This window comes from Anastrepha obliqua, chromosome 5, assembly GCF_027943255.1.
Source record: "Anastrepha obliqua isolate idAnaObli1 chromosome 5, idAnaObli1_1.0, whole genome shotgun sequence".
Classification (NCBI taxonomy): Eukaryota; Metazoa; Arthropoda; class Insecta; order Diptera; family Tephritidae; genus Anastrepha; species Anastrepha obliqua.
In genome coordinates this window covers 120,033,385-120,051,204 of record NC_072896.1, presented here as the reverse complement: position 1 = coordinate 120,051,204, position 17,820 = coordinate 120,033,385, and the positions used below count along the sequence as shown (strand labels likewise).

The 17,820-nt window shown below is 34.1% G+C and overlaps 1 protein-coding gene across 3 annotated transcripts in view; it reads right to left on the bottom strand.

The window, feature by feature from the left end:
- LOC129247983 (GTPase-activating protein skywalker) overlaps positions 1-17,820 on the bottom strand; it is a 105,166-nt gene that overhangs the window by 72,064 nt on the left and 15,282 nt on the right. For all 3 annotated transcript variants that reach the window (XM_054887371.1, XM_054887370.1, XM_054887372.1), the window contains exons 2-3: positions 6,989-7,191; positions 3,170-3,374 (exon numbers count right to left, since the gene is read on the bottom strand). In XM_054887371.1, the coding sequence (XP_054743346.1) occupies positions 3,170-3,374; positions 6,989-7,191 (408 nt within the window). The remainder of the gene's footprint in view (positions 1-3,169; positions 3,375-6,988; positions 7,192-17,820) is intronic.

Below are 17,820 nucleotides of genomic sequence, written 5' to 3'. Positions count from 1 at the left end.
AAATTTTTATTTTGTGAATTCAAGACCAATTTAACAATAAAATAACAAATAAAATTATTGCAATTATTTATTTGTCGATATATCGACTTCGATTGGAAATCATCTTCACGACCGTAGCTTTGATAATTTAGAACTAAAAAATGACGCTATGAAACCACTTATTGTTTTTTTTTGTTTTTGGTTTCTTGTTGTTGTAGTATTTTCAAAATAATATGTGATAAAAAACAAAAGCTTTCATTATTCGAAAGAAGCTTTAGTTTTTTTTTTAACCAACATCTATATATATCATGAAAACAGCGTTACTACGCCAACAACAAACAAATTTAAGAAAAATAAGTTTAAAGAAAACCTAGTGCACAAATATTCAATTAATTCTAAAGCATTTGTTTATGACAATCGGTTGAACGGGGCAGAAGTTGCTACTCAGCAGCGCCACCTCGAGGCGAGTGGCATCAATGAGCATATTCTACAATCCATCTCCGTGGAAAAATACATATATACCTATACCAATTTTTATAATAATCGGTCCAGTAGTTTTTGAGTTCATCGATAACATTCAGACAAACATTCATTTTTATGTATAAAAGATTGTATAGAAAAATTATTAATTTTTTATTTTGTAGTAAAAATTTATATAAAGAACGTTTAAAGACAAGAAACTGCAATCCTGGTTCGTTCCTCCAGTAAAACCCGGCTTCACCAGACCAAAACCATTTGAAACTAATTCAAATCAATTTTGAATCAATTTTTTTATGTGGTGAAATTTTTAGCTGTGTTTAAATAGCCAAACGGCCCGGCAACTCCTTCCGATCATCTTTGTATGTTTTTTGATTTATTTTATGGAAGAAACTTTAATTTTTTGTAAGAAAAAAATCTAGGAAAACTCTAAACAACAAAATCAAAAATTATGCGAACAAAAAAGATATAAATTCTTGTAAAAAAGTGAATACTTAGGAAACAGCTTTAATCTTTCGCTAAAAACCAGTTCCTAAGGAAACACTTACAATTTTCCACTTTTTCGGTAAACAAATTTTGTGTTTCATTGAGTTTTTCACCAAAAACTCCTAGTGGTAGAGCAAAATTTGATCTTAAAAATATCTATGGAAGAAGCTCTAGCTTTTAGGGTAAAATAGATTATTTCATGCTTTAAAAAAGCAACAAAGGTGTGTGCCATGGACATAATTTAGCAAATCAGTAACGACGCACTGTGGAGATTAACGAACGAAGAAAGTGGCGTTGGATAGGTCACACATTGAGAAAACCACCAGATAGCATCACGAGAATGGCACTGGACTGGAACCCGCAAGGGAGCAGAGGTCGCGGTCGACTAAAAAACATTTGGAGAAGGTCGATGGTGCGCGAACTAGCAGATACCGACATCTCATGGGACAGTGCGAAAACAACAACGCGCTATGCTCCTGAGAGGAATGATCAAGAAAAAAAAAACAATAATAATTTAACAAAAGCCTTCAGTTTCGGTTGAAAAAAAGTTCGAAACAGCTAAAATTTTCTACTTTTTCGGTAAAAACAAATAAATTTACCTCATTTAATGTTTAAACAAAAACATTTAGTAGTAGAAGAAAGTTAAAGATTTATTTACTGAGATCTTTTATTTTAGTTATTAAAAATGAGTGCACTTAAGTAAGTAAACAACATAAAGAGAAAAACAAGAGAGAGAGAAAAAAAAAACAACCGGTAAAATGCACACATTTAGTAATACTTGAAATTTTAGAGCTTTCAATGCAAAATAATTAAGTTTAAGTTTAGGAAAAAAGATTCAGTTTTAAGTTTAAATTAATATAATATTATATTATCGATGAACTAAAAACGACCAAGGAAAAACGATCGGTTTATTACTAGATTTTCAAGATTTTCAGCGCAAACTAACAAAACACTACGCTTTTCCTCATTCAATTAAGAGTTATGTATAAAAACTCACTGACAAGCGTTTCAAGTCACATTTCAGTTTATCTTTTGAAATTTCACATGATCGAGTTTTGCAGGTTATTATGCAGAACGATCGCTGCATGCCCATTTTGGTTTTTTTTTTCTTGTGTAAATGTTTTAAATTTCTTATTTTTATTTTTTAATTTTTATTGTTAATTTTCTTTTTTACTTTTTTATTAATTTTGTTTTATTTTTTTTAATTTTTTTTTTTATTTAAAAAAAATTTTTTTATTTTCTTTTGTAATTTTTGTAACTTAAGCTTTTTGTGCGCACAAACTTACGAAATCTGATTCATATCAGGCATTAAAAAGGCTGCTATTATTCACCTGACCTCTCTCACTAACTTAGTTATGGTAATTTGTGTCGCTCCTCTTGGAACATACCCCTCCATATACATACACACAAATCTACTTGTTAGGCAAATAATTACAACAAATTTCAGCTAACGAAAAATTCTCGCATTCAATTGATAATTAATTTAGATTCAGAGAGGAAAGCAAAATTTGAGGAACTATCGAATGATGCAAGCTACAAATGTACATACATGTAAGTATTTTAAATCTTACAAGATTGTAGCGTACAGATATACAGCATACACAAAATGTATGTGCCCCATTTAAGTAAACAATCACTCAAACTTAAAAGTAAATAACAGATATAAAATTGTAAACAGCGCTAAATTAACAAAAGAAACTTTACTGCCCCCAAGTACTTGTAATTTATACAAATTACACAGAGGAAAGTATTTTTAAACAGTTAAATATTTGTAAAGCTAATTTTAACGTTTCGACAAAATAAACAAAAACAGGCAACAGCAGCTGTATGCTCCGAATGCTCCGAAAACGTGAATTATTCAAGCAGCTACAATAAAATAATAAAAGGGAAAAATAACAATGTGGAAAAAGGAACAAATTAATTTCCTTGCAAACCGTGTAAAAATTTGTTTATTAAATACTATTTTCGCTGAGTATGACAACAACCATAAAATATTATAAAGCTAAACTATTTTTTATAAAAACTGTTTTATGGCTACCGTTTTACAGGTAGATAATTCTCGTGCACCAGAAAATTGCATTGCAAATTGGAGAAGTTCACTACGAGCGCTTTCTCATTATCTCAGCACTCAAATGGTACATATGTATCTATGTATATGTACATACTTGTGACTGCTCTCTTTATAGGTGTAAGTATTTATTTACATATTTACATTTTTCGTACTCACCCGACATGAAATGCAAAAGAATCGATGTAATCGGATACAATACTGGACTGTACGTAATATCGGGGCAATCGTAGCCTAATACATTCACAATACGATCGGCTACGGCGCGCCCGGTGCGTGTAAGGTGATAGGTTAAACAGTGAGCGGGATCGACGAAGGCGGGTAGCATGATCGGTTTTTCAGAGAGCTCCGTTGTGCCAAAGACCTGTGAAAGTGAAAAAGAGAAGAAGTAAGAAAATATTGTTTAGAAAGGCATTCAATATGCGAAGTGAGTTTTATGTTTTATGGATTGCGCCTAAAAGGTATGCAATTCTCAACAGAGCAGCCTGCGCTATTTGCCTAGCACAACTCTGCAACTCCTAAATGGCTTATAAAGAGTTTTTTATTTATTTATTCAAACACGCAATCTAGTGAATCAAAAATGAAACAAATCTTTCAAAGCAATTATTTGTGATATTTTAATATATTTTATTTATTTGTTTTCATAAATTTTTATTTAATTTTTTTTAATATTTTTTTATTATAAAGGATTTTCCAATAACAGGTGTTATTGGTGAATGTATTGCGCTATCGAGAGATGATTAACGATTTTGTATGGCCGGAATTGGATGGTATTGATCTGGACAACGTTTATTTTCAACAAGACAGGGCTGCGTGCCACATAAGCAACGAAACCATTGATCTTTTACGGGAAAAGTTTCCGGACCGTGTTATCTCTCGAAGAAGTGACCGCTATTAGCCACCGAGATTTTGTGATTTAACACCCTGTGACTTTTTTCGTTGGGGCCACGTGAAACAGAAGGTATACGCTAACAGCCCCGGGTCGATTCAAGACCTCAAAGTTGGAATTCGTGAGGCTATCGCGGACATAGGGCAGCCACATTGCAATTCGGTTATGGACAATTTCATGAAAAGGATATTGTCCTGTAAGCGTGGTCGTGATGGTCATTTGCCTGATGGTATTTCCCACTATTAACGGCATACCTTCCTCTTTATAATGAAATAAACATCCGATCATTTATGCATAAAAAAATATATTTTTTTTCTTTGAATATCAAACTAACACCTCTTATTGGAAAACACTTTATAACATTCAGTAGGGCGCCTCGGTGTCGCTTACATTGCGGCAAGTAGTCGATCTAATAGTGAATGATTCGATCCAGAATTCTGAATCCGCCAATACCATCTCGAATGTTAGCCTCAAACTTTTTCAAATTGGTTAGCTCGACTTAGGAGGTTAGAGATTACCTTGAGATTACCGAATTTATTCTTAAAGTGCAGTGATTAACAATAAATCCACAAAAATTAATTTATCTGTTCACCAATGGCAGATTAACTGCAACATTGACGATCAGCAGTCAGACTGGTTTGAGAAGTTTTTCGTCATTGAAATTGGTTTAGTGGAATATTTTAGATAGGCAATAGTTTATTTAATTGCGCAATTTGCTGCTAGTAATACTAGACAGGTGCAGGAAATTACTAAATGACGTCTATTGAGGTTGCAAAAGTATGGCAGCAATACGCATGCAAAGTTCGATATTACAATTTATAAGAAGCACTTACAAGCCCTTGGCTCCATGCCATCAAAAGTCGTTCTTGAAAAGAGATACAGTGTGGTGCTGCCAGAGGCTCAATTGTGGCCGAACTCTGAAAATGACCCCGGCTCCAGGACCGAGCATGGCTCCGGCTCTGGGGTCTACGTGGAATCCAGCGAGACAAAACTGCACTTTTCTCTTGGAATGCATGCATCTGTGTTTCAGGCGGAGATGTATGATGTTCAAAAAGCGATGAACTTTATTGAAAACAAATGGCGAGGGAGATCTATATGTGTATGCAGCGACAGCTAAGCTGATTTCAAGACCTTAGACAGCCCCCCAACCACATCAAGAGTAGTCGAGTCCTGTAAATCCAGGCTGAACTTAACGACCTGATGCTAACATGGGTGCCGGGACACGTGGGTATCGAGGGTAAGAATTAGAGAATTTTTCTTTGAATATCAAAATAACACCTCAGGAAAACCCTATATATTAATATACTTTTTTTATAACTTTTGTTTTTATATATTTATTCATTTTATTGCTTTTAATTTAAATTTTAAATTTTTTTATTTTTTTTATTTATCTATTTTTTGATTTATCAATTTTTTCTTTTTACTTTCTTTTTTAAGCAATTTAATTTTTTTTCTATTAATTTAATTTTTATTTAAATTTTTTATTTGTCTTTTACTTTTATTTTTTTATTTATTGTTATTTTTCGTGATATTTTATTATATTATTGGTTTTTATTTCTTTTTATTTATTTCTTTTTTATTTGTTTTTTTTCTTTTATTTTTTTTATAAATTTTTTATATATTAATTAATTTTTTTGTATTTTTTTTATTCATTTATCAATTTTTTATTTTTACTTCCTTTTTTACTACTTTAATTTTCTTTTTTATTAATTTAATTTTTTAATTTATTTACTTGGATTTATTTTTTATTTTAATTTATTTTATTTTTATTGTTTTTTTTATTACTTTTTATTCTTTTCTTATATTATTTTTTATTTATTTTTTTATAAATATTTTTTTTCTTCTTATTTTTTTATTTTTATTGTTATTTATTTATTTTTTATTCTTTTCTTATATTATCTTTTATTTTTTTTTATAAATTTGTTTTTTTTCTTTTGTTTTTTATAACTTTTGTTTTTATAATATACATATATTTATTTATTTTATTGTTTTTTTGTAATATTTTATTACTTATTTTTACTTATTATTATTACTACTTACTTACTTACTTATTATTATTATAATTAATTAAAAACATTTTTTAACTATATTATTTTTTTTGTATTGTTTTATTTATCTATTTCTTCATTTATCTATTTTTTATTTTTACAGTCTTTGTCTTTCTTTTTTCTCTTAATTTTCTTTTCTATTAATTTAATTTTTTTATTTATTTACTTGGATTTATTTTTTATTTTATTTTATTTTATTGTCTTTTCATTATTTTTTTTTATTCTTTTTTTATATTATTTTTTTATTTATTTTTTTTTAATTAATTAAATGTTTTTGATTTTTTATTTTCTTTTTTTGGTTTATTTTTTTTGTTTTTGTAGTAATTATTGTCTGTTTTGTATTTATTTATTTTTTATTTATAAATTTTTTTTATTACTTCTTTTTTTACAGACAATTAGTACTACAGGCTCACGCAAACTTAGTCATGAAGAGATACTCATTTCAAAAACGCGTAAATGAGATCCGAGCGTTTTATGGTAATCGTAGTCAGCAAAAAGTAAAACTGCCCCCGTACATCGGAAACAAAAAAATACCATGTAAAAAATAAATAATTGGTGCGTACACTGTTAGGTGTTTGGCCGAGCTCCTCCTCCTATTTGTGGTGTGCGTCTTGGTGTTGTTCCACAAATGGAGGGACCTACAGTTTTCAAGACGACTCCGAACGGCAGATATTTTTATGAGGAGCTTTTTCATGGCAGAAATACACTCGGAGGTTTGCCATTGCCTGCCGAGGGGCGACCGCTATTAGAAAAATGTTTTTATTAATTTTGCTTTCACCGAGATTCGAACCAACGACCTCTCAGTGAATTCCGAATGGTGATCACGCACCAACCCATTCGGCTACGGCGGCCGCTACAAAAAATACCATGTAGACCTGTGTTATTTTGACCATCGTAATGTAAGGATATTTAATATCTAACGAGTTCTCCTTAGTCCGCCTGACACTCTATAGGGATCTGAGTTTGTTTCGAATAACTGGTAGTCCGTTTCATCAAACATATGTATATATATACATAAATACATTTCATTTGCGCACTCACCTGATGCACCATATCCCAATAGAAACCATCCAACATATTCTGTTTCGTCTGATGTTGAGCGCACAGCGTGGGCCATAGCTGCGCACGTATGGGCGAATTGATAGGCCATGAATTCTCACGCAGAATACTCTTCACCTCACGTTTCTTGCCTTGCTGGAGTAATTGTTGTATTTCGGTGAACGAACGCAAGGCTGGTTCTTTGCCTTCAAATAAAGAAAAAAAACAAAAAAGGAATTAAATGAGAGATAAGCGCTTTTCATGTTAGTAATGACAGCTGTATAAGAAAGTAGCAGAAAGAGAATAAGTCATTGGGGTAGGCCTTGATGACAGTTTTACAAAAAACAACAAAAATGTCTGGGCTTTTTTTTGTTCTTGCATTTTTTTTTCTTGTATATTTTTGCCACTTTTTTACATAAATTTCTAAGCATATTCTACATAATTTTTTATTTTTATTATATTTTTTTGTCCTTTAACACCTGTTTTCTACCGAAAATCACACCCGTCACATCCCTCAAAAAAGTGTTATTTAGGTAGAATATTCATCACAGACAAAATCTTCTTCAATTCTTCAACCTGCTTAAAAAATAGAAAATAGTGAGCACGTAAGTGGTATTGAGTGAAATATGTACGTATGTACATACGTATAGATTTCGAGTACCTAAATAGCACTCATGCCGTATTTTCCAACATTCCCAATGCACGAGGGTGTCAAAACACTTAAGCTGATGAGATTAGAAATATTGCGTTAGCGTGATTGGACATTGAGATAGTGCATGTGAAGTATTGACAATTATTGGTAATTATAATTTTTTTCTTCTAATGAATCAATATTTCGAAAACCACTTAGTTTAAATTCTTATCAATCAATAATTACAAAAAACAAGTTGTTATTTAAAAAAAGTGTATTAAAATTCTTTCCTAGGCAATAAATTTAGGGCACATTTTTGAGTTACAAATATCAACACACTCTCTTTTGCTTAGGTAGAGGGACCGACCTATTGTAGAAAAGGAAAATGAAAAAGCGTGATTGAGATAGGTTAGGTTAAGTTAGGTTAAATGGCTGCCCTAGCTAAAGGGCTCACTTGGACAAATGTTAAGAAATTCGTCCGTTGTGGTACCATACAGAGGAGAGGAGAAAGGAGAAAGGAAGGAAGAAGGAGCCTTGGGATTAGAGGCGATGATGACCATGCATTTTACAACGACACCGACGGTGGCTGATTTGCGTTCGTAGTTAGCCGCAACAAGCTACTGATGAACTTCACCAAATTTATGATATTTAGACCCGCGTAGCGAAAAAATGAGAGCCCAGATGTCTAAATCTTTGCCAGACGAGAGAAGGGCAGCTGAGAAGGTGTTGAGATGATTCCACCTCGTCCTCCAGACAGCTTCTGTAGAACGGACTTGAGGCAATCCCAAGTCTCACGGCATGAATACCTAACGGACAATGTCCGGTAAGAATACCCACCAAATTCGAGAGCTGGGGCTTTGTTAGCCTTAGGAGTTCCCTCGCGCGTCCCCGATCTACCCGTGGTCAGAAGGATCTCGCGACCTTGCACGTTTGCGCACTAGCCTAGCGCTTGCTGAGTTGACTAAAGACCCATCTTTCCAGGAGCAGCCCACAGGTTCTTAAGGGAACCCCAATTCTCCCATTTTACTTCCTTTACGGTAATTACCGAGGTAAGCAACCAGTCCACCGCTTCCTTAATTGCGGATACCTCCGCTTGGAAAACACTACAGTGGCCCGGAAGCCTAAATTTAAGTTTCATTGGAGGCTCTTTACAGAATACTCCCTCACCAACCCTTCCGTCCAATTTTGAGCCATCCGTGAACATGTTTGCCATGGCTTGCCGCCAAATGTTGCTGGAGCTGCATTACTCTTTCCGTGCTGGTGTGTATTTATTGAGCGCTAAGAGACCAAAAAGTATGTAACATATTTGAGTTTGATCGCTTGAGTGAGCCCTTGCTGCCGGTATATTTCCTGAGAGTTTGATTAACTCCTACGTTGGAGAGAATAATGACAAGCGCCATCTGGTCCATCGCGGTCCCGTTACTTTGCTCTCAGCAAATTTGACAATTTCAGTGACGTCACACTAGCCCAATGAGTGATCTTTGAAAAAGGGGCGGAAAACACTTTTTTGGTATGTTTGGGGTTATGTAAGAAAATAAAGTTCCTTTTTCAAAAAGGTCGTTATGGTTTCTGTAGTATTATCTGCTATTTTTGTGCTTATTTTTACCATGAATACACCTCTATAGCTTTAATTCGTATTCAGTAAATTCAAAGGCTTTTTTAAATTTATAAAAAGGTGTTAAATGTTAAGAATAGTTGAGAGAAGAAGATCGAATATTCTTGCGTAGCTTTAAAAGGAGCAAAAACTAAATTTGCAATTTCAAAACATCAAATTCTATAAGAATCAACAAATTTTCAATAGCAGTAAAATCTGCTCAGAGTGGTTTTTTTATAACATTTTTTTTTAATATACAAATTTTTTTGTTAATTTACAGTTTTGGTAACTTCAAACTAAACAAGGGAACAAACACCAAACCAAAAAAATGTTCGCGTTTTGTGTATAAAAAAGCATTAAATTTATTGCCAAGAGCAAAGAGTTTGCAACCCTGCACTACTAGGCTAGGATGACGTCACGCGCTCTCTGTTGGGCGCAATCTTGTTTAACTCCTATAGCAATAACTCAGATGTAGTTGTGAGTCATACGGAATAATTTAATAATTGTTTAACACATTCAGGCATCAGAATATAAGGAGTATGCTCTAGGAGTATTTCTAGATATATTAGGGGCCTTTAACAACGTGACGAAAGATGCTATTTACAATAGCTTAGAGTCACTTAATGTGCAACCCGCGATTTATCTTTGGATAAGGCGGCTATTAGATAGCAGAAAGATAAGAGCGGAATGGAACGATACGAGCGTCACCAAATATGTATGCAGAGGCACATATTTCCGACGTGGAACCTCCCGAAGCTAAGCAGGTCAACAACGAACTACTTCTCAAAGATCATGCAAGGTACCTCGGAGTAAATTGCTGTGGAAGCACAATGTTGAGGAAAGGGTGAAAGAGGCCAGTAATGCGTTGCACGCATGTAAAATAATGCTGGGCGCTACTTGGGGTCTATCACTTTAGACAGAGTGGGAGCAGGTATTTACTGCTCAAAACTAGGGATAAGGCAGCCTATCAAGCTGCCAGACTACAGCAGTATTTTCCAAGCGGGAAAGCCGCGGAGCTAGCCTACACTAGAACAAGAAAGGACTCAACAATTAATATGTGAACGGTCAAGCAGCAATAAAAGCAATAAGCTCATATTGTATTAAGTCAAAAAATACCAATCTGACCACTTGAAAAGCAGCAAAAGTTATGTGTAGAACTAACGACAAAAAACTGACTCAATTCGTACTTACGCTCTCGCGAAAGGACTGCAGAACTATCAAAGGTATGCTGAAAGGTCATAATCTACTGGCTGCATATGTGTACACATAAACCAAAAAAAAAGAAAAAAAAAACAACACTCTCAACAGTCTCAATAAACAGTTTGCACATTTTGCCTTTTCAATTTCTTTAGAATGTGTTGCGTGATTAACTTCGATTTACCGTTATCTCGGTTTTGCAACGATCACTTTGATGCTTTCGTTTTATGATCCAATGGCATTATCATTCTTGACATATTGTATCGGGTGTGCAACTAATTAATTTCGTATTTGTTACTAACCTCATATCTATTTATGTAGTCAATATTTTGACAGTGACAGCTATCAAGTAAATTTGATATGTCACAGTGAATATTAGTAAACACACAATTTTTTTTATTACAGTCCAAAAGTCAAATTACGTTCCAACAAAACAGCATTTGCGGGGAGGTTTGCTTTTGTTCTTCAATTTAAAAAAAGTGGCAACAGAAGCACATCGTTTACTCTCAGAAGCTTACCCTGAATATGCTCCAGAGGTTAGAGTATGTCAGCAGTAGTTTGCACGATTTAAAAGTGATGATTTTGACACAGAAGACAAAGAGCGATCAGGCCCATCAAAAAAGTTTGAAGACGAAGATTTGGAGGCATTACTCGATCAAGATCCATGTCAAACTCAAGAAGAACTTGGAAAAACATTGGAAGTCACTCAACAAGCCATTTCTAAACGTTTAAAAGCAGCCGGACACATTTACAAACAAGGTAATTGGGTGCCACACGAATTGAAGCCGAGAGACGATTTTGCATGTCTGAAATGCTGCTTAATCGCCACAAAAAGAAATCGTTTTTGCATCGTATTGTCGCTGGCGATGAAAAGTGGATTCATTACGACAACCCAAAGCGTAAAAAACATATGTGAAGCCAGGCCAACCAGCCAAATCGACACCAGAACCGAATATTCATGGTTTGAAGGTAATGCTCTGTATTTGGTGGGATCAGAAGGGTGTGCTGTACTATGAGCTGACGATCACGGGAGAGCTATAAAGGCAACAATTGATACGTTTGAAGCAAGCAATAGCAAAAAACGGCCAGAATGGGCGACCAGACACGATAAATTGATTTTCCATCATGACAAAGCTCAGCCACATGTTGCAGTGCCGGTCAAAAGTTATTTGGAAAATGCCGAATGGGAAATTCTACCTCACCCGTCTTATAGCCCAGACATATGTATATCCTTCTGATTAACACTTGTTTTGGTCGATGCAGAATCACCTTTCTGGAATACGGTTCACCAATGTTGAAGGTATTAAAAAATGGTTTGATGACTTTCTCGCCGCAAAAGGTGAGAAATTTTTTTAGGATGGAATCCATAAATTTCCTGAAAGATGGGAAAAAGTTGCCGCTTCCGATGGACAATATTTTGAATAAAATATTTTTTCACTTTTATACTTAAATTAATGGGTTTTTAACAAAAAAAATACGAAATTAATTAGTTGTACAGTAATATTTATTAAATTATAAAAAAATATTATTATTATTATTATGTGTTTCGTCACTCAATATCCAGAACACTACGCAATCGTAGCATTCCAATGAGAAACAGATATTAAGTTTAATCATAGTCCGAGCCGACAGGTACTCCTTACAACACACACACTATCTTTCGCTCTTTCTCACTCTCTCTCTCTCTCTGCAATTGGAACCAAAGGCTATTAGTGTGTGAATACTTCTTCGCCCAATCGTGACTGAGTGGCATGAGGGGCCCATCACGAAAGCCGAACTTATTTGCTCTCACTGAAAACATGTGAGATCTCCACAATATTAATTTTTCATAGCACCAATACGTGCATGTTAACGGTATGCAAAACAACCCCATCTCGCAAATGAGCTCTCTAAAACCTACCAACTTATTGCGATTTATTTGGAAATACAAGGAAAATAAGCAAACTAATAACACAAAAAAATTCAGCATGTGCGTAAAAATTTTATTCCCCATGCAATGTATGTCTGCATGTGTGTGTGTGTTTGTGTGTGTGTAAACAATTTGGCATATAATGAAATCGTAAAACCATTGATGTGAGCGAGCGTCTGCGTCAATGTTGCCTTCCTGCCTTTTTAACAATAGATTTTTTTCTATACGTGACTGTTATCACATACACAGAGGCTCTCTTTTATTTGAATATTCATTCAAACGGCTACACTGCCACTCACATACTAATTGACTTATAAACAAGGCTTGGGGGTGTGTATGACGCTGATGCGAGCACAAAAGTTACAATTAAATAAATTTAGACAAACAAAATATTTGTATGGCTAATTAATAATTCGATTTAGAAATTTGCTGAATTAACTATGTTAACTACGTAAAATCGCATAGCATAGCAAGAAAGGCAGCGAATGAATCACTTTTGGTCAAGAACACAAAGAGTAAATAGTGGAACGTTTTGCCGCATTTCCCTCATTCAATGTTGTAATAAATACTTGAATGTTCTGTTAATAATGAAACCACAAAAAAAATAAAATACCAAGTTGCACCGAGCCCAAATTCCATGTGACACTTGCGAAAAGTCTTTTTTTACAATTTTATTTTTGATAGCTGAAAGAAAGCTGAGCTGATAAAATCAATCAACGTTCACATACCCGCATACATATGTTTGCACAGAAATTATCGTACTGCCCGCTACATATGTACATATGTTTATTCGTGTGTTCCATGTACAGACAAACAATTATCTTGTGTGGAGCGCTGGTCATATGCAAAAGCTATGTGCGTTGATTGGTGATAGAGCTATCATTCGAGGTGTGATATACATACATAATTTTTATTGGTATCGGTGTGAGTTTGTCAAGTGGTTAGCATATATACATACATACATACATACAAGTATGCGAATATTTACATGCATTCATACAAAATGAGAAAAATAAGTGATTTGAAGTGATAAAAATTAGAGAACTTAGTGAATTCCAAACTTCATAAAATTCGTAAACACAAACACATATTTTGCACGACACTCAGTTATCGTACACAAACAACAAACATATTTTTAATTCGCATGTGTATGGAGAAATAAATTACACACTCGCAAGCGTTTTTATTTTGTCTAATTATGTACCTAAAATACTTTTGATCGATTAACAACTGCATACATTTTTTGTCAGCTGAGCGTCAGAATCTTTCGCTTGAGGCAATAAGTTAATTTACGATATAAACAAAAATCAAATGGGCCACTTGCTTATTTGCTTTGAGTGTTGATAAAGAATGCAATTAAGATAAGATTAAGCGGCCATTTGTATACAGGTATTTATGTATAGTTATTATTATTATTAGGTTAATTGTGGAATTATAAAGACCGGCATAATTCACGAGTTTCTGGCGCAATGATTGATTTTAGCCATAAACTTGAGTTGTAAATAAATTATAAAATCATAACACTGCAAGATTTATCGGTAATTGCCGGGAAAAACCGCTATTTATAATGATAATTAAAGTTGGTTGTATTTTAGGATAAAGAGAATCATATTTGATCATAACTAAAATAAAATGAGTAGCAAAAAATGGAAATGAAAATAATAATAAAATATGATAGAGAACAAAAGGAAATAATCAAAAAAACTAAATTGAAGACAAATAAATTACAAAAAAGTAAAATAAAAAATATAAAAATAAAAAATTTAAATAAAAAAAATATATAAAAAATTAGACAAAAGGTATGATATATAGTAAATAATATAAAATAAAATATAGTCATAAAATAATAAAACTTAACATTAAATGATATAACATAACACACCATAACCTGAGATAACATAGCATAACATAAGGAGATAATAAAAAAGTAAAAGGAATAAAGAAAATAAACAAAAAAGTAAACAATAAAAATAAATATAAAAATCATTAAAAAAAAATTATAAAATAAAAGAATTAAAAAAAATCTATACAATAAAATAATATCAAAATAGAATAAAACAAAACAACTAAATATAAAATAAAATAAAGCCATAAAATAATAGGACTATGAATAAGTTCGTGCGGTTTTTTCGAAATTTGAAACTTTATTGACGTAAAATGGTTACAAATTTAATATTCAAAGTATTGTCCATCGCTTACTACTACTTTTTCCCATCTTTCTGGCAATTCACGGATTCCCTTTGTGAAAAATTCGGTCGGTTTTGCCGCAATCCACGAATCGATCCATTTTTTGACTTCATCGTAATTACGGAAGTGCTGGTCAGCCAGGCCATGTTGCATCGATCGGAAGAGATAGTAATCGGATGGCGCAAGGTCTAGACTATACGGCGGGTGGGGTAGGACATCCCATTTGAGCGTTTCTAAGTATGTTTTGACCACTTGTGCAACATGTGGCCGAGCATTGTCATGTTGCAAAATAACTTTGTCGTGTCTATCGGCGTATTGCGGCCGTTTTTCTCGCAGTGCTCGGCTCAAACGCATCAATTGTCGTCGGTAGACATCCCCCGTAATCGTTTCATTCGGTTTCAGTAGCTCATAATACACAACACCCAGCTGGTCCCACCAGATACACAGCATAACCTTCAGGCCATGAATATTCTGCGCCGACGTCGATGTTGAAGCATGGCCAGGGTATCCATACGTTGCCCGACGTTTTGGATTGTCGTAATGGACCCACTTTTCATCGCCAGTCACAATTCGATGCAAAAAACCCTTTCTTTTGTGCCGTTGAAGCAGTTGTTCGCATGCCATAAAACGGCGTTCAACGTCTCTTGGCTTCAATTCATACGGCACCCAATGGCCTACCTTTCGGATCATTCCCATGGCTTTTAAACGTTTGGAAATGGTTGATTGATCAACTCCCAAAGTTTTTGCAACCTCTTCTTGCGTTTGAGCCGGATCTTGATCGAGCAATTCCTCCAATTCGGTATCCATGAACTTTGGCGGCGCACCCTCGCGTTCTTCGTCTTCCAAGCCAAAATCACCACTTTTAAAGCGTGCAAACCACTTCTGGCACGTTCGCTCAGCTAGAGCATGCTCACCATAAACTTCCACCAAGATACGATGACTTTCGGCTGCTTTTTTCTTCATATTAAAAAATTCCCCGCAAAAACACATTATTTGGCACGAAATTCGACATTTTCAAGTGTGGTAAAAATATTGTTGTTTACGCTTCAAATAAAAAACTTATACTGATGTTTGTGCCTTACGACAGTAGCTCTCCAATGAATGTTTGGAAATGTGGATCGATGGAATAATAATCAAGTTACGCCATCTGTTGTAAAACCGCACGAACTTATTCATAGTCCACAAAATTTAAATTAACATAACATGAAAACATAACATAAGATAATAATCTATATATATAAAAATGAAATGATGTTCGTTTGTACGCATTTTTTTGGGCCGATACGAGGCCAATTTTATTCGTTCTTTTTTCATATTATAGGGATCCACTAGGGGAAGGTTTTTAGCAAAAAAAATTTTTTTTTATTGTAATAATTTCTTCATATAAAAAAAAGAAAAAATTAAAATATTGTAAAAATTGTGTTTTTAGTGAAAATTGCCGCAGAACTTGCTCGATTCTTAGATTAAGTTTCGAATTAACATTCATTTTATATGTACAACCTTTTTTGAATAAATATGGGAATTTTTCGTTATTGTGAAACGATTTGTGTCGTGTTGCTAAGTTGCAAATTTTTTTCGACGGGTAGTAAACATAAACAACAACATGTTTATGATGCAGTCATGAATAATGTTAGCCATGGAACTGATGGATTGTTTTTCTTGGATGCTTCTGGGGGAACAGGAAAGACCTTTTTGATTTCATTGATATTAGCAACACTTCGATCAGATATGTAATAACGTTGCATTGGCACTCGCTTCTTCCGGAACTGCGGCTACATTACTGGAAGGCGGTCGCACAGCACACTTTGCATTAAAGTTGCCTTTGAATATGCAGGTAAATGAAACACCAACATGTAATATTTCGAAAACATCTGGAATGGCAAAAGTTCTTAAAGTATGTAAGCTCATCGTATGGGACGAGTGTACTATGGCACACAAGAAACCATTGGAAGCACGTGATAGAACTTTGAAAGATCTACGAGGAAGCCAAACAGTCTTTGGAGGTGCCATGATTTTATTGGCTGGAGATTTCAGGCAAACATTACCTGTGATCCCAAAATCTACGGCTGCAGATGAAATCAATGCATGCTTAAAATCATCGTATTTATGGAGACATGTAAACACGTTTACACTTGCTACAACGTACGTGTTCAACTACAGAACGATCCATCAGCAGCTGAATTTTCACACCAATTACTGAAAATCGGAAATGGCCAAATGTCTGTCGATCCAACAGGAATGATTACATTGCCTAACAGCTTCTGCACTTTTGCATTGTCTAAAGAGGCATTGATACAAAGTGTATTTCCAAACATAGTTCAACATTACAAAAACCATGATTGGCTCAGCGAAAGAGCAATTTTAGCTGGGAAAAATAAGGACGTCAATGATATAAATGCAGCTATTTTGGATCAAATACCTGGTGACATAGTTGCACATAAGTCAATGGACTCTATTACTGATCAAGATGATGTCGTAAATTATCAAACTGAATTCTTAAACTCACTCGATTTGCCAGGCCTACCACCTTATAATTTACGATTAAAAATTGCAGCACTGATTATTATGCTGCGCAACAGTAATGTGCCACGACTTTGCGACGGTACCAGACTTGCTTTGAAGAAGGTAATGGGTAACGTTATCGAAGCAACAATTTTGAAAGGGAAGTACAAAGGAGAAGATCACTGATTCCGACGGGATTACAAATGTTTGCAGTTCCCTATTCGCCTTGCCTTCGCTATGACAATTAATAAGGCGCAAGGACAGTCTCTACAAATGTGCGGTATTAATTTAGAATACCCAATTTTTTCTCATGGACAAACGTATGTAGCTTGCTCACGAGTAGGTAAACCATCGTCATTATTCATTTACGCGAAAGATGGAAAAACCAAAAACGTTGTCTACCAAAAAGTGTTACAATAAAGTTCGAATGAAATTGTATCAAAGAACTTGCTTTGTTTTGTATTAATTTTATTCTCTTTTAGCAAATCATTGAATTTATCGCCTAGCGAAGCGGGGGAGGGTACGCTAGTAACAAATAAAAAACAATAAAATAAAATTAGGATAGTAATATAAAAATAGTTTTAAAAAGTTACAAAATGAAATAATTAAAATAACTGGTAAAATAAAATAATATGACAATAGAATAAAATAAAATAAGTAGTAAGAGGTACACCCTGGCGAATTTAACTCACACTCGATAATTTTGTGGTTCCTGTCACAGGCAAATTTTTCGTCAAGCGCCCAACTAAACACAGCCAGCAAAGAAAGTGGCGAATCGAAGGCGGCGTATGTTTTTGCGTGACTACTATTTGGTG